At 37.4% G+C, this 24,379-nt stretch overlaps 1 protein-coding gene across 1 annotated transcript in view; it reads right to left on the reverse strand.

Moving 5' to 3' along the window:
* Positions 1 to 24,379, reverse strand: part of IMP3 (IMP U3 small nucleolar ribonucleoprotein 3) — a 1,257,621-nt gene that overhangs the window by 37,845 nt on the left and 1,195,397 nt on the right. Inside the window, exon 6 of the mRNA XM_044085735.1 lies at positions 3,701 to 3,773. Coding sequence (XP_043941670.1) covers positions 3,701 to 3,773 — 73 coding nt within the window. The remainder of the gene's footprint in view (positions 1 to 3,700; positions 3,774 to 24,379) is intronic.

Genomic DNA, 24,379 nt, shown 5'->3' on the forward strand with positions numbered 1-24,379 from the left:
ACTGGGTGTTGGTGTTCTAGGAATGCATCGAGTTTTAGGCCTTAAAGAAGAAGATGGCGTCAGTTTAATATGCAAGTCAGTAGGCCTGAATACACCCTCAGAAGCCGATGCCTGCACAGCGGCTCTGTACCCATCCAAGGTAGAGACTTCCGCAGGTTCCACAGTCGAAGAAGCATCTTGCGGCATACCGGACTCCGAATGGGTCTCAGTAGAGGCCTGCGAATCTGAAGTAGCAGGTATCAGGGGCTGCAAAAGTGTCTCACTGAGTACCGGCAAACTGGCGACTAGCTTAGGAGAAGCATCGTTGGCAGCTTTGGACCTATGCGGTCTGTCTTTATCTTTGCATTTTTTCTGAATGTCGGTAGTCGGGAGGCTTAGCGAAGCCATTTCTGGATAATTGAACAGAGTACCAAAATATTTAGATGTGTAAATAAGCCAACGACGAATAGTACGAGGTTTGAATAAAGCACAAAACCGACAGCGAGGTATGTCGTGGTCTGGGCCTAAGCAAGGAATGCAGTACGAATGAAAATCTTTATGAGGTATTTGCTTTCCACAAGAAATATAATTGTTAACTTTTACTGACATCAGATTAGAGCAAGAAAAAGGATCCCCGACGGGGTACTTAGCTTAGCTGAAGACTTCGGATCTGAAACTCAAAAATGAAAATTTCAAGAGTCGGCCGACCCGCACTTGCGAACTGCTTCTGGTTCGGGCACCGCACAGCAAGAAAGACTGATATAATGGCATTGGCTGCATGCTTTATACCCCTAACTGACATCATGAAGATATGAGAGCAACCGACGCAGGACCCAAGACTTTGATAATCAGGCCGACTGAGGGCTACTGCAAGCAGATAACCCAAATGTGATGACTGCAAAAGTGAAACACAAAGAACATCACATGTTCCCAATTATCTCTTTCCTTCCCATTGCACCTCCAGTATTTGCTATCTACCTAAGGAAAAACTGAAGTCTACTTGGGATTGAAAAATATTTCTGTAAACACTTCTAAGCAAAAATCCTAAACCTGCTGGACTTTATGCAGACTTGAGAGCAATACAGATGGATTTCCATTGTTCCTTGGTAAAATACCTTTCCAGTCTCTCTTCCCAATCGTTTCAAACCTCCTTTCATTGTTTCATATAGTTATCATGCAATATTTTATATGCCCTATTAATTATCCCTTTTTAACAGTTGCTTCTGTTGCAAAATTAGTTATAATCTATGACTCTTTCACTTAGCACTCCCCTATCTCTTACTCTTTGCCTATATTATTACCATTCTGTGGTGTGGGAGGAAATCTCTAACCTGCATTCAAACTTCCACTTGGCCCTCATCCCTCCTTAGTTATTTGCTCCCAATACATTGGTTCCTTTGCTAATTTTATCCAGAAAATTTCAACTCCCTCGTTTACTTTTTGTACCCTTACTTGCAGTCATACCTATACTTTATGCTGTTTTATACATATATAATGCTCTGTATGGTAATTCTCATCAAGGACCTGCATCCAAAATCCTACTCTCTCCATATTTCTTGTACTCCCCCATCATCAGCCCCTTCCCTTTTGATTTCTAACCTTCTGCTTGTGTTATGTATGAGCCATAACTGTGTAGCTCTAAAGCTACAAAGTATCACTTCAAATTGGGTAAGCCTAAGCCACCTTGCCATATGGGAATAATCAATTTCCTTTTGACAATTTGATCTCTCTCTCCTTCAGTGATCTCCAGAACTGAACACACCACTCAAAATGAGTTCTCATTAACCCCAGATAAAGTGTAAGAACTGCTTGTCTGCATCTTGCATTAAAACTTCTAAAAATAAATGCCCTGACATTTAATTATGTAAATTGTTAAACAAGGTAAAGCATATACAATAAAATAATAGAGTCATAACAGAAACAAAGGTTAAACAACAGCAGCTAAAACACTATCCAAAATTGTTTGATATAAAAATATTACTCTGATTTTGATGTGCTAATCATGGTGTGATTAGTAACTCTAGATCTTTTTCTTCTCAGTCAATGACACTCCAAGTTACCCTAATGTAGAACTTTATGCTTGTAACTATGAATATCTCTGCTGCCACTTTTCTGCTCATGTATTTAATCATTCAAGTTTCTACCTCCACCCCCCCCCCCCCACACACACACACACACACTGAGAAGTCAGTTTTACTGTCATAAACAGAGTGGTTGCTTCCGTCTTCTAGGCCTTCAAATAAATCTGATGTAAACATGTTGAACAGTAAGGGTTCCTGGACTGACTACCATTTACATTTGATTCACTAAAAAAGTCATAATCTGCCATCTAAGTCTTCGTCCCACCTTTAAACTTTATTAATTTTTCTAACAACCTGATTGGGGTAATGTGTCTTTTACTGACATACAGTCACCCACGTATCACTGCTTCTTTATGACTATGACACTCCTGAAAATATTTTTTTTTATTTATTTTTATTTATTTAACATCTGTTTACCCGGAAAGATGACTTGGAATGAAGCCAGTTTTCACCAGAGGCCCGGGGAGAAATGCTCCAGATGCATGTCTTTGTAACGTGGGAGGAAACCAGAGCACCCGGAGGAAACCCACACGAATGCAGGGAGGACAAGCAGACTCCGCAAAGAAAGAACCCCAGCCAATAATCGAATTGGAGAACCTCTTACTGTGAGGAGACAATGCAACCACTGCATCGTATAACAGGCAACTAGAATCCTATCAGTTTTTTGGGAAAGATCATAGAGATTGTTGAAGTTATATTTTATATTTATAATAAAATATCATCAAAGAGTTTTAAACAACAATAATACACGTTCCAGTACTGTTCAACTCAGAATAAATACAGTTGGGGGCAAATTATCTCAAGTTCAAATTTAAGGATTAACTCAGGGGAGCATTGATTTGTCTTTCTAAAGCTTAAATTGAAAGCTTTCTCCTTCATTACACTTTAATGAACTAAATTAAGATTTATTTAGTACATCAGTGTTGCATCACTGGAACATACCTCTTCTGAGTAAGATATGTCTTTTTTGAGTCACAGCTCTGCAGAAAAATATTTAACTGGGCTAAACAGAAACATGTTTAATGAAATATACATATAATCTTGAACAGCAACTTTCACATAAAAATCGTGGGCATATACATTCCCCCCATAAATGCTGTTTTCCCAAAAGGAGTGCTCTCATGCATCTTTAAACATAAAAAGACTCTCTTCTTGAAGCACAACGTTTTATTTTACAAGTATCATTACAAAAATCTTTAAAATGTCTTTCTTGATGCATAAGTCCTGCTAATAAACCACCCACTCTCTTGCACCGATTTTGATGTGTGAGCAACATGTGACTACATCATTCGGTGGTTACCCACTAATTACTGTTGACTGTATGTCTAAAAACTATTTATGAGCTACCTGTAAGTTATAATTAATGCATCAGCATCAGTGTGCTGCTTCTGCATTTGGCGGTGGTAGGGTGGATTAATTTTTTTTTTAACACACATTATTTTAAAAAATTGTTTTTCAGCACAAGAATACTCACATGCATGAAAATGTATGAGAACACACTTCTGCTGAAAAACAGTTATAGAAGGCATATTTCCAGATGATCTTTTGAGAAAATAATGGCTGTGCCTACAAATAGTAATTTTTGATCAGTGCAGTACTCAAGTAAACGAATATAAATAAAATAAATAAATGTCCCTTACTTCTTCGTTGTAGTCCATCACATGCCGCTTGATCTTCGATGAATCAACCCAAGTTACAAAGTCTTCCATATTCCTGCAAACAGAAATCAAATATACATTCATCCACAATCCCTTATGCTGTTATTCAAGTGTATGAAATTAAAAACTTGTCAGAGTGTCACACTAAAGTCAGAACAACACATTCTAATGCTCTGAACTCTGGTTAACTAACAGTTGTTTTCACTAAGCTGATATAAGCTTTTGATCCTGTGTTACATAAAACTAAATTGTGGAGTTGGAACTGTGTAAATTCAAACAAGTCACAATGTATTGTTACTTCAATGTAAACGAATGTTCTTTCAGACTGCAGGTAGACTGTTATTAGCTATAACCTCTGCTGTTCAAACACAGAGTTCCACCCTCCTGCTCTTTTCATTTTATCACTAGTATTACCGCTGTTGTAGCCCAATTTAACATGTTCCGCATTGAAGACGACAAGCCTAGAGATTTTAAACACTGAATTACTCTGCTACAGTAGGACAGGACATGAAACAGACTATTTAATTTATTTATTTTATATCAAGTAACTGTGCTTCAGTATTAATTAAAAAAAAAACTGAAGGTATGCAGTTTGGAACCCCCAAAAAGACTTCTCAGTTTGATTAAAATGTTCCATTAGTTACTTAACCACTTGGGTGCCTTCCTGGATCCAGCCTTGACAGTTTTCACACACACATTCACAGAGTGTAAAAATACAGCAGAAAAGCATTGTAACCAGCTACAAGTTATCAGACTTCGATAGCAGGTTACCAAATAGGGTAGAACAGCTGTTTGTAAAAGTATAAGTCCTACTTCAGAATATATCCTGTCCCTTCCTACTGCTAACTTAGCATCCAATATAGGCAAACTCTGGACAAATATAAAAAATATAACAAATATAAAAAAGGGCCATTTCATTAACAATGTGCCTAAACCTGAGTACTGTTAACAGAAAGAAAAAGGAGCTGTCCATGCAATGACTCAGATGCCTATCATTTTCATTGATATATTTAGTACAGGTTACAGGCCCCTACTATCCAGAAATGTAAAAGTGGCAGCACACACTGGTGTGCCATACTCATCCGCATCACTCAAAATGTTGCTTTACTACTATCACTTTAATGTATCAGCAATGGTTTCCCTGTCTGCAGTCCTAAGACATGGAATGCTCTTTTTAATCTCAGTGTCTGCACTCAGCACTGCTGGATCACTTAACTTCAATATTCAAAACTAAAAAACAATTTGACTAATATTTAAAACACATACTTTACTAAGTTCTTCCTCTTTTGAGTAGAAGCTATTAGTCCTCTGTACACACACATTATTTATTTACACCAGCATTTGGCAAAGATGGTATGCAAATGTACATGGTATGCCATAGTCTACATATTTAAACTTTAATGCACAACCTTTTACATTGTTTTTGCTAGTTGTGATCTATCTTGCAATTTTGCTATACTCCTTAAATATGAATTATTGTGTTCCCTATTTCTAAGTCATGGTGAAGATGGTCTGTTGTGGTCAAGTCCACTTATCTGTAAACTACATAAAATAAAATGCAGCCAGACCAAAATAATGTAGATTGTTTCTATTAGCTTCATCAATGTAATGAAAGCCTTATATGATCAGAAAGATGCCTGCCATCTCTGGCAAAGCTAGAATGATGAATAGTTCACAGTATGTTGCTCCTAAGCACAAAAATGCCTACATATTCACCACAACTTGTACATGACAATGTTTTTGCTAACAATCAGGTAACTTTGTTAATGCTAATAACGGACTAGAATGGCTTTGATGGTCTTTCTGGCATTTGAACAATCATTACTCAAACAACTACTCTGTAGGCATACTAGCATAAGGAAACCCAGTATTACACAATCATTCTGTCATGCCGTGATCAATGCCCAAGCAGGTTTTTAATTTTATAATCCACATTTATACCCAGTAATGCGCTTGATTTTCAAAAATCCCAACTTGCAATTAATTTTCAACACTTTGACTTCTAATTTATTTCTCTAGACTACCAAGATAGGCAGGCAGACTCAAAAGTCTTTCAGTAATGTGTTGTGCCAGTCATCTATCATCTTTTGTAATGTGCTGGACCTTATGAAGGCAGTCATCGAACTTCTTCAGGAATGTAATGGACCTTATTACATCATGCAAGCATCGGATGAAGCAAAGCAGTAAGAACACAGGAGAGATGCAGTAAGGACACAGGAGAGATGCCATACTCTTCCAACTGAATGCTGTGCTGCGTGCAGTGTTTGATAACAGCAATCAGCAATGATGAAGATGTCAAAGAGGTTTTTTTTTTTTACCTTATTCTGGCTGTTAAGACCAGTAGCAATAGTTTTACTATTGCATAATCATGTTCACATGTTTTACATATATGATGAACAAGAGCACCATTGTTTAATATCCACATTCTGTCCATCCTGGCACCTATATCAGCCCTGTGGGGAGTCCTTGTAACAGCTGTACTGTATATAAACAGGTAGAACATGAACAGTGTTCATATCTTTAGTACTCTAGTACAGCATATGTCTTATTACTGTAGACAATATAATTTTACAGACTTTCATTAAGAAGTGCAAATACACAGAAACAAATGCCATTTTAACTCATTAACCCCGGCTACCATCTCATAGCACCTCTGTGCTTACATCTGAGAATGCTATGAGATGATAGAAATTGCAAGCTGTTAGCCCAGAGTCCCTTCCCCAGGCGCGTGAAACTGTAATGTCAGTTTGTAGACCAGCTTAGTGTAAAACACACTGAAATCGTAACTAAACTTGTTATTTAACTAATACAGTTAAGATTCAGTGTGTTTTCCTATGCTGGTCACATTAAACTTTTCAGAAAATATCTCCTTTGAAAGTGTTTGTTCAAGCAAGTGGTGGCAGCCAATCGGATTCCTGCAATCCAAGCCACCACTTGCATAGCACCTACACCCCCATCATAACCTTCTTCTGTTATACTCAAATAAATAAAGGCTCCAGCAGCAGGTATTTCCTTTCTTTTTCGTTATATTTGGTGATTTTACCTGCTACTGGATTCCTCTTTTTATTTGGGCATGGACTGCAAGAATCGCAGTTGCAGAAAACACATTGGTTTCGCGGGTCATACTAGAAGCTTCCAATTCCCCCTCTGCTGTACTTCTTGGTGCTTTTCAGGTAAGCTATACTTTATCACAGTACTGTACACCTTTCAAGGCGGTTGGAGCAGCATATACCTGTGAGTGGCGTAGCAGTCGGTTTTTAGCGTTTGACTGCACTTTTCATTCCTGTCTGTAAATCATTAAAATTCATTGTTCATTTGAAGTTAGAGAGTGAATGACTGTGAGGGAGAGGAAAATTCCCCAGATGTGAAATGAAAGAAGATTGGTTTCAGGTTTTGAAATGATGTGATATTTTCTTGCAGTGTTCTTTCTACTACCATTACGGATCAGACACATTCTACATTTGTAAAAGATGAAAAGGTACATGACATGTGGTGTAATCAGTGCCTTTTTTAAATACATTGTACACTAAGTAAAACAGATTGAAGAAATTGTGTGACTAGAATAGTATGTGGCTGTTGCTGGTTGTACTGTTGCCAGTAGTGAAAATGAGATTTCACCACTTATTGGCTTAGGAATATGCGCTGTTTATTATGTTGTCACAGATCAGCATAGCTCTGCTGTAAGCATACTGGACTCTAACTTGATGCAGTTAGTATAGTTTTTGCTATCTGAAGTTGTATTTCATTTTCTTAATTGTCAGGTTTGATTGACTCGTATGTTTGGATGTTGGGAATAGATGGAAGCCGCTTTGTGATGCTGTGGTATCTGTATTTTAGTAAGAACTAGGCTTTAATGTTTGTGTTGTGAGGTCGTGGATATAGATAGACACGCACCATACAATGCCTTATGTCCAGTTATTGATGAAACTAAAGTTTATTGACTTCTCTTTGCCACATGTAGTTAGGTGTATGTTTGTTGATCGTCAGTTATTCCATACACGGCTTGACAGGGTAAAAGCGGTGATGTCTGCAGGTTGTTTACAAGCTGGCTGGAAGGAAAAGATCTCATTCAAGGAATGATGATACTTCCGGCAGAATAATCATAACAGTAAGATTAAACCACTTTTAAGAGTTCTGTGCAGGTGCGCAGTCACTTTTTTAGTCAAACTCGTGTTCATTTTTACAGAAGCCTTGCACTTACTTGCAAAACTGACAGCACAGTGGTACATTAAAAATGTACGAAACATTTTGTTATGGTAAAATGATATTTAAGTGTCTCTTTGAAATAATAAGTTTAGCAACAAACACATTAGTTATTTGGGGAAGATGCTGTTATAAAACAGGAAGCTAGAAATCCAGCATTCCTCCAGTCACTTTAATGCCGTAAAAAAACACGTAAAAAAGTAGTATTTTTTTTTTATTCCAAATGATCACATGTGAACGGCTGAATGAACGGCAACATAAAATACGGCATCAAAGTGACTGGAGGAAATCACTGGACTCTGTGGCGTTTATGTGCTACTATTTTTTTGGTTTGTTTTTTATGTGACTTTTTGGTATTATGTACAGAATGTTATAGTTGGAATACAGCCTTGCTAATGACTAGTTGAAATCAGTTGAAGAGATGTGAAAAAGTAAAAGGTGCATATGAAGGATACAAGTAAGAAAGGAGATGCCCATTGTTTTGTTTTTCTTTGCCTAGAAGGAGATAAATAAATTATATTTGCTAGTACATGCATTTAATACAGTATATGCAAGTGGTTGCAAGCAATATGGAATATTTCTAAAAGGGAAATTTAAATCTGCCCTGTTCAAATAGTAGAGATGCTCTTACAAAAATTGAATGCTGTAGTAGAAGATGCGTTAAAAATTGGGATGGAATGTAACAGAAATTTGTATATATTTGTATACATGTTGGTTTATCTGGTTCATATTTCCTATCATAGCAGTAAGTATGTTATTAAAAGTACAGTGTAATCACAATCTGATCACTATAAAGTGCCAAGAAAAAGGGATTTTCAACCTTAGGAGCAGGAAACAAATATTGGCTAATGTATCACCAGATAAACTAGCTGACAGTAAGCATTGAAGTATAGTGGTTGTTTCAGCTTACCATAGTTTCACGTTTACATTCTTGAAACAAATATAATGGTATGGATTATGAAAGACCTTTTACACTGCTCAAGGGATACATGCTGATGGCAGGTTAAACTACGCAGCAGAATTGCTAATATGTAGGTACATTGTACCAATCTTACCCGCTTAAGTTCAAGCAATATGATGTCACAACACATAAGTATGACATATATCACAGAATCATTTGTAAATAAGTACAAGTAAGCTCCAGCAACAGAGCACTCACTACTAATATAACATGCAATTCTATAAGAAGAATAGCTAAGCACATAGAACTGCATAGCCCCAAGAACATTTTTTTTTTAATTCCACAACTGATCATTCAGCCTTACCCCCTGCTCTGTCAACTCACTCATTCCCAGTCCATCTGGACCACTTGTTACTTATGGTAAAAATAGAGTTAGCCTGGATTAAGAGCCATCATCTCTGCAATATGGATTGGGATTTTTGCTTGTACTGGGCTGTCATAATGAGCATACTCGCCTCCACTTGTTGTTACCAATAGACTCTGCTCCACTTGTATATAGCACCTCCATGTAATCTGCATTTTCTACTGGAGGGGATGTTTCCTTTTGGTTCTTGTGTATACTTGGACATAGTACTCAAGGGGTCATGTGGCAACTGTTTCATTTTGGTGCTTGTGCATAATTGACAGGTCTAGTTTTGTAAATTACACTCATTTTATTTAGTTGTGAAAGCAGGAAGTATTTTTAGAGAGATAATTAAGGAAGTGCTCAGATATACTAATGAAGGGGTCACTGGGGGAATGTTTCATTTTGGTTCTTGTGCATACTTGGAAGGGCTGTTGAAGGGGTTGTCGATGGAAATGTTGCATTCTGGTGCTTGTGCATAGTAGGACAGACTGCGGAAGGGGTCACTGGGGAGATGTTTCATTTTGTGCTTGTGCATACTCAGACAACATCAGATAAAGAAGTTATGTAGTCTCCATAATGTTCCATCTGTGTTGTCCATTTTTTTTTCATTCTTCATCAGCTACCTACCCTCTGATTTTTTATTCCTGTATATAATTTACTGGTTAGTGTAGGTTCATATATTAGTACTAGGATAACTGCAAATTATATTCTCTGGCTAAACCCCTGTTTTTTTACAATAATACTCACTGGAAATTTCTGGGCACCAGTGGTTATATAGTTGTATTCTACTTATATTATTTATTTGTAACAATTCATAATATTGTTTCTGGCATGGAGCAACCACATATTTTGGACAATATTTATGGCTTTGTCTGTCATGTGTAGAATTTAGGTGAGAGGAAGGGCTCAATAATATATAAGTGTCATACTACTTTTATTGATTTACTCTGATCTTTTTCTAACAGATGGCAATGACTCAAGTCTTACATTACACCCTGCACCAGGAATGTAATGAATGTCTCTGCTCAACAGGTTATGTGCAGCAATTGTCACCTTAGTCTGAGCATGATGGACCTTGCAGTAATGAAATGCAAGTCATTATCACTTTATTAACTGACTATGTGTGCAGTTACAATTTAACACTGAGTCATTATCACTTGTCATGTAAAACCCTCAGCAGCTGCCACTGCTATTCACATTACAACTGTCATTATCACACTGTTGAATACACATGCCAGATTTTGGTTTCTGTCATTGAGGAGTCATGCAGAAGTCTTCCCCCAATTTCTTTCTTTTCTTTTTTCCCATTATTTTATTGTAAGATACAGATAAAGGTATCCATTGTGGTTATATGTTTCATATTTTTTGTGAATGACTCTCATGTCACTCTCCCTCCCTTCAGATAAAGTAAAAGTATTTAGGTCAGGGCAAGAGTCATTAGGTTAGCCCCCCACTTTGAATCCTTACATCCATTGCTGAAAAGACACATGGAAATGGAAAATGCAGAGGTAAGGAAGACTGCTGACACTGAAGTAAATCATGACATAGTGCTGGTATCAGCAGTCTGAGTGGATAGTCAGCACTGGAATGGGACACTTCAGGTGCTCTCGAGTGCCACTGAACCCTGCACCTGCCCAGGTTTCATTAGTAGAGTGGTAGTCCTGAGCCTGCTTTTTTTTTATTTACATATGTCTTTTATGTATCCCCTTGCCAGTATCCATTCATGCAGTATTTTGGCTAGAGCAAGAATGTTTTTGTTTACCATGATTTGTACCCACAGCCACTCTAATAGACAGTTGAGGTTTTCCTGGTTGGTAGGTATGGTAGGGAAAAATGTCATCAACTATCACAGTTTGTTTATGACTCAGGTCATGAAATGTATTATATGTTTTTATAATTTGGTAAATTGCTGTGTTAGGAATCACTTCAAAATGTTGACTATGACTGCATTTTGAAGACACTATTACTACTTGCAAGATGGTAAAAGAACTTTGTACGCTCTACATATGTACAGATATCACAGTTTGTTTATAGCTCAGGTTATGAAAAATTATTATATTTTTTCATAGTTTAGCTAATAACTGGGGTAGGGAACATGTTAACATGTGGTATAAGACTCACTTTTTGAAAACAGTATCAGTACTTGCAAAATGGCAAAAGAAGTGTATCTGTGTGCTGTATACATGTACAGATTTCACAGTTTGTTTATGACTTAGGCTATGAAAATTATAATTTTAATTTTTTGGTAAATAATTTTGCTAGGGAACATATCAACATGCTGACTAAGGCTGCATTTTGAAAACAGTATTAGTACTTACAAAACGGGAAAAGTACATTTTAGGACTAAGGTTATGAAAATTATGATTTCTTTTCTTATTTTAGTCAGTGACTTAGCTAAGGAAAGATGTCAACATACTAAGTAATACCACATTTTTAAGACAGTATTAGTCCTTACAACATGGTAAAAGAAATGTGGCCTTGTACTGTACACATGTACCTATATTACAGTTTGTTTAGGGCTTACGTTATGGAAATTATGATTTTTTTCATATTTTGGTAAATAATTTTGCAAGGGAGCATGCCAATGTACTAAGTAATACCTCATTTTGAAGAGAGTATTAACAGTTCCAACATGGTAAAAGGACCGTGTCTGTGTGTTGTACACATGTACAGATATCAACGTTTGTTTAGGACTTAGGTTATGGAAATTATGATTTTTTTTTCATATTTTGGTAAAGAACTAAAAAGGAACAAGTCAGTCAGTGTGCCAAGTAATACCTCATTTTGAAGACAGTATTACTCCTTACAACATGGTAAAAGACCTGTGTCTGTGTGCTGTACACATGTACAGATATCACAGTTATAATCTTGTAGGATTATGAAAATTATACATTTCCAATACTTCTCATTATTATGCCCATATCTTTGCAAGGGAGCATGGTGACAACACAAATGATGCATCATTTTGAAGTTGACATTGAGCCACACAACTTGTACACTGATATGTAGCCTCTGTCTGTTACAGGTGATGAGATATTATGCTTTATCAATTATGAGAAATATAAATGGCGCACGGCAATGGTGGTCCCGCTACACAAGGGTGGGGCCACAATTGACCCTGGGAACTACCGACCAATAAGCCTGACCAGTCTGATCTGTAAGGCTATGGAGCGAATCATTATGGAACTCATAAATGGAGAGATTGGGAACCTCCAGTCGCTGGACCCCACACAGTTCAGCTTCGTCAAGGGCAGATCATGCCTCCTGAACCTGGTGGATTTCTTTGAGACAGTTACTCAGGCTATAGATAAGGGAAAGGAGGTACACATGGCTTACCTTGACTTTGCTAAAGCATTTGACACCATTCCCCATTCAGGTATTATTGATAAGCTCACTAGCCTGGGCTTTTTACGTCACAAGATGGATCACAAACTGGCTCTCAGACAGATCCCATAAAGTAAGAGTAGCAGGATCTATATCCGAATCTAGACCAGTAACGAGTGGTGTGCCTCAGGGCTCTGTCCTGGGGCTCCTCCTGTTTGGCATATAATTCTCAGAAGTACAGGCAAGCACGGAAGGGCTGTGGCTGACTAAGTTTGTGGACGACTGCAAACTGGGTGCTATAATAGAGTCTCCGGCCGACATGGAGATCCTCCAGAAGGGCCTAAATGAGACTGATGCATGGTGTCAAAGCCATGGTCTCAAGCTAAATGCAACAAAATGCATAGTAATCCCCTTTGGAAAAAACAGAGTACCCGCAAACTACAACATAGGAGGTAATCCCCTGAAATCTGAAGAAGAAATAAGGGATCTAGGGACCCAAGTAGATAGTCAGCTTTCCTTTGATAACCATGTTGCCAAAGTGGTTAGAAAATCCTTCTATGTGACCCATCTGATCACGAAAGGGTTCGCATCAAGATCCAAGGATGTAATGGTGCCCCTCTACTCTTCCTTCATCAGACCCATTATTGAGTACAATGCACCAATTGGAATGTACCTGGCTAGACATCTCCAGCAGCTGGAGTGACCACAGAGGTACCTAACCAAGAGGATTACTGGCCTCAAACAGTTGCCCTATGCAGCACGATTGAAAAAGCTAAGTCTGTTCTCTGTTGCATACTGCTTTCTCAGAGGTGATCTCTGTCTAACATAGAGAACCATGTCCAACCCAGAATTGTTGAACATGCTCCATCTTAGCAAAACCAAATCTACTCGAGCTACACGCTCTAGGGATATAAACCTCAACACAACAATGAATAGAACATGCTGGAGGGATAGATTCCCTTTGCAGAGACTTCCCTTACTATGGAACAGGGTCCCGATCTACATAAGACAGAGCCCCTCACTATCACTCTTCAAGAGGAACCTTGATGAGTGGATGGGTAACAGAAAGTTCACACCGGGGATCACACCAACAGCAATACTAGATAGGGGCCAAGGGTACTAGCTGCTCGTACAAGGGTCTAGGGAACTACTAAAGGGGCAGTGAATACCGCACAACGTGGCAGGGCTAATATATGCCTTTGGGCAGACAGCCCAGTACCAACCTATGAACCTATATTTCTGTGAATATCTCCATAAAGGAGCATCACACAGTAATGATTAATGTATCATTTTAAAGTTGACATTCATACAAACAAATAAAATACAAATTGTATGGGTCTGCATGGTACATTGTCCAATATATTGTGCTTTGTTTTTCCAAAAAGGTAAAAAAATATGCACAATATCAGCATTCCTTGGCAAATATTTAATAATGTCTTAGATATGCACTATCAACATTTCCACTGTTGGAAAGGTCAGTGTCTGCTGAACAACATTCACATTTACATGTTTAGTCTAGCTCTTATACGTAAAGAGTTATGAGCATATGTTTTCTGTATGGTATTACAAATGGATTTTCTGAAAATGAGCTCAGGCTGCACAGTTGTTCCTATGGTGGATGTTAGCAGGCAGAATTTTCTGAGCTCCTCCGGAGTGAATGAGTTAAGTTAAAACTGCAGACACTATGCCGTCAGAATTTCCTTACCATGTAAATGGTAATTTTAATAGAAAGGTATATGAACTTGTCATTCTCTAAAACTGAGTGAGCAAATGTTGCATCCCATTCAGGATGCGTTTCTATGCCTTACACAGGCTGAGTGCAAAGACAACTTTTGGTTCTCCTTGACCTTGCACTGGATAAAGTGGGTAATCAGAGAAGGAAACAATGAATGAAACCAGTGTGTTCTGGACCTCTAGTCATAGTAGCTCTCTTTTTGTGAAAGTGAAGTTTTTCTTTTGGAAGGAGAGATTTACAGACATGGTCCTATGTGTGTACAAGAAGCATTGCAAAGTCCATCTGGGACTCAATACCGTCAGACCTACGATATGAACCTTCATCTGGCTATAAGTCTATGGAACTGCCAGCTTTAAGGAAATGACCAGAAACTTTCCATAGTGACAGCTTACGTTTAAATGCATACAAATTTATAGCACAGCCAAGTAAGATTAGTTTATTCAGCATGTACACTTCATGAGGCAAGTGTTAGTACTCTGCACTAGGCAGACTATTAAACATTCTTCCATTTCAGTTTACCAGATTTGTTCAAGCATCTTTCTGTAGTATAAGAGCATCTCTGCAGTTTCCTGTTTACTAGACCACAGTGTACATAAACAAAACCATTCTAAAAGCTTTAAGAAAGCTCTGAAGCATTCTAAGGCTAAGCATGTAAACATCAGCACATCAATTAAATTATTTTCAAAATAGTCTAAAGCAGTCTAACTACTTAAATGCAAACTATGAGCAACTGCAACTGTTGCCTACATATTTTTTTCAGCATCTACCAATACTTAATGAAATGGTAATCCTCAAAGTAAGTATGTGTGTGTGCATCCTGTGATGGGATGGCATGGCACACTATTCAGGATGCTCTTTGCACAGCATCTTGCTTAAATATATAGTTCAGAAAATCAGTAAGATACACAGGTCAGCACACTGTAGCAGGGCTAGCCACCTGGAGATGACTGTAACTGTTGAAGCGACACTTAGACCTCATATGCAACAATGGGGCTGTGGATGGATGCAGGTCAGCACAATGGTTCTAATTTTGAATAAATAGATTTCCATAATCTGATGGAGCAGATTTTCATCCACTTGCACAGTTTCAAGCAAGGGCAGACATCCAAGTTTGCAGTGTTACAGGCTTTTGACTTTTTTTTTATTTCCCTTCTGCCCCCCCCCCCCCCCAAAAAAAAAAAACTGGCTAGGTTAACCTACCCTGAATGCTAGTCTAAGCAATATTGTACTGTAGACAATGTACTGAAATAATGAAGACACAAATGTAATGGAATGCCTATCACTTGGTTTTGCCATGAGTTTTATTTTATTTTATTTTATATTATTATTTTTTTTACCTGAACTGTCCAGCTGGGTAGAGCCCATTTATAGTGAGGTTTGAGGAGAAAAGCTACAACTGGCACTGTAAAATATGTAGAACTGGACATGTGCAGGATGCAAAGAGTATAAGCCAAAGCAGTAACATAAAATTGTGCTGCAAGTAGTGCTTTGTGCTAGGGTTGTTGTGTTTCATGCATGGCAAGATCCATGTAATTTTCTGCATTAGAACAGCAGGGAGCATTACTGTGGGTCTGCTTTTTAAGAAACTAAGCCCACCTGGGTGCTGGCAAAGCTCACAGCCTCACTGTAGTCAACTGTGTTATACTGCTGGAACAGTTCTATTAACACTGACATGACTTCCATATCATATACTGTGCCAGAAAAAGAGGCCACACACAGCTTAGGCACAGAGAGATGGAGTGTGTATGTCTTCCGTCCATAGGTTGTCCACGTAGATTTCTGTGCTAAGAAAAGCAAGAGGTGTGACAGCAGAACTGTGTTAAAAAAGTGAGCCCACCTGAATGCTGGCATTTCTAAGAATACCAGTTAAAGTGTCTGTAGTGTACCAGAAGTGCTGTTGCAGTTAGGCAAAATGTTCAAAACAGATTTCACACAGGATGTGCAGAGAGGTAGAAGGTAAAATGTTACCCTTTCATCCAGAGGCCAATCATGTAGTTTTCTGTGCTTTGGAAAACAAGAGATGCTTGAGCAGGACTAGAGTTAACAAAGTAAGTTCACTGTCATATATGTATATATGTGTGTGTGTGTGTGTGTGTGTGTGTGTGTGTGTGTGTATATATATATATATATATATATATATATATATATATATATATATATATATATATATATATATATATATATATATACACACACACACACATATATATATATATATATATATATATATATATGTGTGTGTGTGTGTGTGTATTATATACACACAAATCTTTCATTAGCTTGGTTACTGAAATATGAATTTTGCCACAGCATTACATTTCTGGAGGAGGTTAAGTACTGTGGCCTGAGAAGCATTTATGCTTGGTTTGTATGACAAGATGTGCTTTGTATTGAGATCAAAATCTGGAGTAAGATGTTAAGTTCTTTAAGGGTAAAATAAGTGATTTCTATAACACTGGGGCTAAAATAGAGAAACTGTGGTTTGTATACTGAAATTTTATTCTAGAGGTTTGCAGAATAGGTCTTTTGTTCTTCTGTCCTCTAATGTTATATGGGGTCCATGGTTAATTGTCGAAAGGAATAACCATCAAATGGCACATCACTGAATGCAAAGCATCAAAACTCCATCCATCAAAAGTGCACTTCCTTGAACCTGTGAGACAGGGAAAGTAACTACTTGGCCAACTCTTCCCCATCACACAAACGGCAGTATTTCAAACCCACCCCCAACTATATACACCAACTCCAAGATTGCACTACAGTTGGAAAAAGTGAGATGGGGGAAGTGTTGGCCAACTATTCAAAATTAATGTAGAACATTGTTGAGTAAGTGAAGTTAGAGATATTATACTGATCCTCTTACAGTTAAAAAAATGCCTAAAAAACAATACAGAACCACAAGACACTGAGGTGAACAGTTTTTCAAAGGAGGAGAAAAATTCTATTTCTGTCCACAAAGGGATCAAAGCCAACTGAAGTGTGGTAATAGCTGCACGGTGCATACACATTAGTCTCACTGTGTTAAAACTGGGCTTTTGCATTTCTGATATAATTTTAAACTGATGCAATATTAAAATTGTGTATTCAGCATTGTATTTGATGTACAGCAGAAACTATTAAGGTTACAATTAAAAGTTTTAGAATATGAATATAAATGCAACAGGATTTACATTCATCAGCTGCAGGATACCTCTTCCGTACTTTAATGTATTCCTGTTGAAAGCATTAGTAGTAAAACTTTCCATTCTGTTGTCCTTCATACTGTGCTTGGTCTGTAGCGGAATGACATTTTAAGAGTCCTGATGTATGCCTCTGATTTTTATATGGTCTGCAAACACTTTTTGTAGATGTGTAGTTTAAGCAGCAAGCAATACTGCAGTAGTTTTTGCCTTTACAATAAATATGACAAAGTAAAAAAAACAGCGTTCTGAGGGCTGAGGTACACAATTTATTTACACTTCTCTATCAGCCTACTATTACACACATTAAACATCTAATTGTAGTTGTGATGTTTAGTGGGCAGAGGCCATGGTCCCTGTATCCATTCCACTGCCCACAAATAAATTACTTAGGTTTATAATCTGATGGTCAAAAGGGGTATAGTCTCTCAGGTCACTCCACTGCTAATACACATACTAAAGTATAAAAAATAGCATGCAAATAGAATGGGAAGAGGCTAAGAAGACATTTGGACTGCAGGCACGAGACTTGACTTCCCTAACAAGGGCTGATATTAGGTTCAGGCAAAGAATCCTAAGTGAAAGACCTGTTTTAGTAGAGTTCTTTAGCTGAATCTAGAACAGAAGGTGCTGTTAAAAAGAAATAATTAGTGGGGTATATAAAATATTGCACAATAACTATAGGAATCAATCAGAGGAAGTTAGAAATGATTGGGAAGAGAGAGTGGATAAGCAATTCACAAAGAAACAATGGGAAGACATAGCTATGGCTCCCAAGTATGCAACAGACTCTAGAAGATTTATTATTTTTGCTTGGAAGTGTTTGTAAAGGCAGTTTTTTACTCCAAGCAGATTCTGGTAGATGGCAAATGTTGGAGGTGTGATAGGGTAGAAAGAAGTAGATGGGAACATATATTTTGGGAGTGTAATGAGATGACAGACTTCAAAAATCCCCTAATGAATACTCTGTTAGAAATATTAGGTGATAACACGGGTGTAACTAAGGAAATGATTTTTTGAGTTGGGATATAGGATCTGAATTGCCTAGACATACTCATCCCTTACTAAGTTTAGTTCTGGTGGCTGCCAAAAAGCAATTACTAGAAAATGGAAATCAAAGTCCAAACCAACCGTATTTGAAGTGCTAGTGAATACTGCAAAAGAGATAAAAGAACTGGAAAGTAGAATCTTTACAAAAGGGTAGGAGCAAAGGAAGTAGAAAAATGGAAATTGTGGAAATAGTATATACAGAGTAATGTTTTGGAGGAGGAATGAAATTTAACTGAAGGCAATAAATGAGCAATCTATGTAATGTTGCATTAATGACAGTTATTCAGAAAAAACATATATAATGTATAACGTTTGTAACTAGGAACATGTTAATATGGTTTAATTTATTTTATATAAATGTATGTTTGCTTATGCCTTACGGGACAGGCCTGCACCATTCACATCCAAGAACAGTTTTCATACAAAACCTCCCTCCAGAGTCTTTCTCACCATTCTCTTTAGGATCCAGTGCCTTCTAGTCCTCACTTTGCCTAGAGTAATTCTATTTTCAATAAACATACCAGAAGAGGGCAGCAAAATCTTTTCTTTCACAGCTCACATGTTCATTAGACAGACTTAGAACTGATAACTTCTCTTGCTTTACATATCTACTAGGTACTTGGAAATTCAAATGACATTCATACTGTCAAAGGCTGAAGCATTATAAAGAATGCATTATTCTGCCTCTATCTTATGATGCTTCCCAGTACAGGCAACCTCAAGCTTCATTTAAACAGCCAAAGATACGTATTTTTCACAACTTATTTCCCATTCTTTTTCTATAACTTGGAGTTTCACACAATGGGCATATATCCATGTGACAATGCATTTTAATTTGTAGCAACATCTGCCTTAGCGTGTTACCCTCACCCACAGTTTACCTATCTAATGTATGCATCATCTCTACAGTCAACACTTCAAAAACAGTCTGGGTCCAGCATATACATTTGACCACAGTTATCTGGCAAGGCAAAAGACCCCAAAAGCACAAAAGTTATCATAGATGCCTTAACCATTCACAAGTCCGTAATTCAGATGTGTAAAACTAACCAAATACTTCACAAATAGACTCATTATCTTTCTGTAAAGCTAATCAAATATTTCACAAACAGACTCCGTTTTCTTGAGGTATACATGGAGAAAGGTTTTGTCTGCACTTAAAGTCTGGCTGTGGAAGTGTCCAGCAGGAATACCTGCAAACAAACTGCCTTCAGTGTTTTAACCTCTGCTCAACACAGAGGTAATCTAGTGTAAAGAAAAATAAAAGCAATTACCAGTGACATGCAACAGGACAGGACTCAAGGATTCATGACAACATATAGAATTGTGAACTGTCAAGTCAAAGCAGAATGACCTGAACTTAATGCATCTTCAAAATGGTAAGCTAAATAAAGAAAAGAAAACACTATGAATTAAACATGTTTCCATTGTGGTGGTGATGGGGTAAAGCTCTTTAGCGACCCACCGACTAAAACAATGTAACTACTATGCATACCTCTCAACTGTCCAGATTTTTGCCTCATATTTTTGGTCTGTTCCTCATTAAATTTGTGATTTTTCTAGGAAATCACTGGGATGATCTGAGGATTGAAGTCAATAAATGACGCACATTTGAGTTTTAGACTTCAAATCCTTCAGAACATGCCTGTTAACCCAAACCCTTATATTCCAGCAGCTTTCTACGTTTGTAAGAGCAGTATTTAACATCGGCCTCTGTTTTCTGGCCTTTGTCCCCCAATTTTGTCAGGCTTTGTCCAGGTTTCTAGAACTAACAGTTTGAGAGTTATGCTTCTACGTCATTCAACCTCACTGGAGGAGAAAAATCTTTTGTCTTCAAAACTGCGCAGCCTTACAGTTGTAATACCCAAGTGACAGGAAGGAGTACATAGGTGCAACTGTGGGGACTGATGCTCTCCATAAAAACATTTTAAATTATAAAATAAAGAATCAGTGTTTTGAATTTGGCATCTTTTCAAGTTTGACAAAATGTGAGTTGGATTTGTCAATATCTAATAAATCTCATCTTAGTGGGGACTTATTTCAACATTAAATATGATTCACTTCACACAGTTTTGTTACTTACTGGAGAAGATGCAGATCCTTGACAAAGAGAAACTTAATTCTTTCCAGCTGCCAAAAAATCAGCTCTGGATGTGTGTCCTGTATTCTTAAACACCATTCTAGACCTCTCGGCCTCCTCATAAACATGATTTCAAGAATCCATCATCTACAAAACCCCTTAAATCATACTCTTCTCAGTTCAAACTTCCATTTTTGCATAATGGTGCTATCTAAGATGCTTTTTATCCCCACACTTGGAATGCATTAAAATTAAGCTTTAAAAAAGAATAGACTTCTGTTAGAAAAAAAAGTACTTTGGAGATAAACATTTTTTTTGAACGGTGGTTTTGAAAAGTAAAGCTAGTACTCAGGGCTGCCTGCATTTATAGTGCAGCAACCTCCTGCTCTAACTAGTCATTTGAACTTTAAAAACTATCTAAAGAAAATAAAATGAAACTGCACTTTTAATTATTCAGTGGTTCTGCAGTCCTTTTATTATTCACCCTGGACTTACAAACTCTGCTATAACATGACAGTTCTTTCCTTCAATGGGCAGTAAAGTTTTCCTTGCTGGACTGCCACTAACAGCCATAGATTGCACAGTAAATATTGTCAGCCTCAATACATGCGCCTAGTGAAAAACTGCCTTTCCTAATCAGTTGATTTAATGCACATGTTAAAGGAGTAAATCCGCAAGGTAACAAGTAGTTTAGGTATACAAAAGCTTTCCTTGTAAAGCAGTACTTCGAAGAGCTGATTCCACTGTAAAGATTCCATAACCAAATTCTGTTAGACTCCTAATCCCATGAGTAGGGCTCAAGAGTGTTCTGCATCAGGTAATGTTTAGGGTTCACTTCTGACCTGCGCTCCCTACAACTGAGAACATCCCATCCACCTGTTTAATCTGATAGTACACCCTTAGTGTATTAATATTCAACAATCTACTAACTTATGCTGAAGAATTCCTTTGCAGAACAAGTACAAATAAAGGTTGAGACATGTAAGTTTATGCTCAGTCTACTGTTTTTTAGGTTTTTTTTACCTTTTGCTTTTAGATTCAGATGATAACGGTGTTCTGAGCATGCACAGATCAACTGACTCTTGTTAACACAGGTGATGTTGAAGTTACCCAATGACATACACTGATTCTGTTTCTAGTATTCCCTGCCCAGCTCCTCTCCCTTTTGTCTCGCTGTCTGCATCTCTTGTTAAGGCCTCACACACCTACATGGGTAGGTATTCCCTTAATATCACAGTTGCACCTATATTGGCTCGAAAACCCTTTGTGTCCCACACACTGGGAAGTGATGGTTTTGTGTACATAACTATCTCAATTTGTTTTATTTTTTTCAATATTTAATGAGTGGCTACGTACTGATTATGTCACAGACATTTACTTTTGATAGTATATGTACTGTCAGTCACCACCTTTGAAATGGTTGAAGCTGCTTAGTTAATTCTCAGATGTTAGTGTCTTAAATGTGAAAGTTTAAACACATGGCTGTTCCATTAAAAAGGCAAGTATACTGCTTTGCAATATTTGGAAAAGAATGTTCCACATGTATATTGCATTTACTGCACTGAAGCAGAACATTGTGCACAACATGACAATTCTTTTATACTATACTGTCATGATTGAATGCCTGATTTTAACAAAAAATAATTAATTGTGAGTTGTTTATGAAACAAATGTAGCATAGGTTTGCTCATTATGTTTTCTAATGTTATAGGCATTTGCAAATTTTATTGGCAGGTGGCTCCTTTCTACACTTTCAGGATTCACTTGCGACATTTGTTTGTTATCTCTGACACTACACACTGTAAGATTACCTTGCATTCATGGCCCTTATTCCTTTTTTAAATATTTTACTTTCAACATGTTTTACCATTCCTCCTTATATACACAAGTTTGCTAGAACAACACTAACACCTACAGCTCACACAGTCAACTAGTGGCAATCCTCTCCTCAATATATTTCCTAATCAGATGACATAATACACATCTTAAAGGAATAAAACAGCAAGAGACCAAATAGTTTAAGTTCGCATAAGCTTTCCTTGTAAATCAATAAGAAGAGCTAAACTAAATTGTGAGTATAAATATTTGTTTTTTTGCTGTAAACTCTGCAAAACAAGATACTGTTAGCATCCTATTTCCAAGTGTGCGGCTCATGAGAATTCTGAATTAGGTAATATTTAAGGCTCATTTCTCAACCAACCACCCTGCAACTGAGAACAGTGTACCCAGATATTTAAGTTGATAACAAACCCAAAGTGTGTTAATACAACTGTTTATTAATTAATGTTGAATTATTCTTTTGCAACACATGTAAAACCAAAGGTGAGACATTTCATTTTATGTTTAATCCACTGCTTTTTGGCTTTTATTACCTTCTGCTGCCAGATTTGGAAGGTCAGGGTGCTCTGCACATGTATATGAGGACTCCAGCCAATGCATCCACTTACAATCCAAACTGGATTCTACTTAAAATCAACACCACAAACAAAAACATACCACATAAGCGGTAGCTATCTGATACCTGCAGCCTCAATAGAACAATTCCAGTCACTCATCATTCAGATACTCTCTGTTTCCAGTCAGAGGAAACTCCTCATCCTTGGCAACGTCAGGCTTAGCTTACTAAAATCAAAATGACATCTCAGAGATGTTAGTAGACCTCAATGTCATGCAACTTGTCACCCAACCTATCCATTTTAATATGAAATCTTCAAATTACACTCTTCTAGACTTACTGATTACAAAACAATCCTTCCACAAGATCCCCAATCTCCTTATACCCTCCAACCTTGAGTAACATTTGCCCCATAAGCTTTATTAAACATAATGTAATTTTAACACCCCCCCCCCCCCGATGCATCTCCTTTAGACCCAAATCTCATTCACTCATCAAACTCCAAACATACCTAGCATCTAATAATGGTCCAAAGTTAAAAACTCACTGGACCCCAACCTTACAGCTGAGACCCTTACCACTATGCTTAATAGAATTCAAAATACTTTTGCCAACAATTGTCAGACTTCAGAAAATAAAACAAAAACAATGAAGGACACATGAACTAAAGCTCTTCTAAAACTTAAGACATAATGCCTGGCATGCTTGGAAATGCAATCCAATAACCCTCAAATGTCAACACTACACTAAACTACACATAGTAAAACAAGCAATCAGACATCACAAATCCACCCATTGGAATTCTAAAATATAATAATAATATAAAAAAACAAAAGAAATAAAACTATTTAACAGACTAAAACCCTTCTAGAAAGAGTTTAATGGTCTTACTGCTCAAAACAAACACTCAGCATTTAATCCCTCTTTCAATTCACTTACTCCAAAAGGAACACGCAAATCCTCCTAACTTATCAGACACTACTCTCTACCTTCCAAATGCCACTTCACCCTCCTTTAATTCCTTACTTCTACTTCAAACTAATTAACTCTAAGGACAGCCAACCTCTACTTACACAAATGCCTCCTGATGCTCCTACAGATGTAGACAGCTTACACCCATGGCTCTTATAGCATCACAGAGACTTATTATCAGTTCCACTCTTGCACATATGTACAACCTATACTTTACATTAATTACTGTGCCAGATATCAGGAAATCAGTCTTAGTCAAAACCTTACCCAAGCAAACCAAAACATCTATAACATCAGATTTCTGTCCCATCTCCATCTTACCTACCACAGATAAGACATTTGAAAAACTAATCTCCGCTCAGCCATTTGAATGCATCATTAAATATAAATTAGCTATTTCACAGACATCATAGCTT

This window comes from Protopterus annectens, chromosome 10.part0, assembly GCF_019279795.1.
Source record: "Protopterus annectens isolate FY-2018-M chromosome 10.part0, PAN1.0, whole genome shotgun sequence".
Lineage (NCBI taxonomy): Eukaryota > Metazoa > Chordata > Ceratodontiformes > Protopteridae > Protopterus > Protopterus annectens.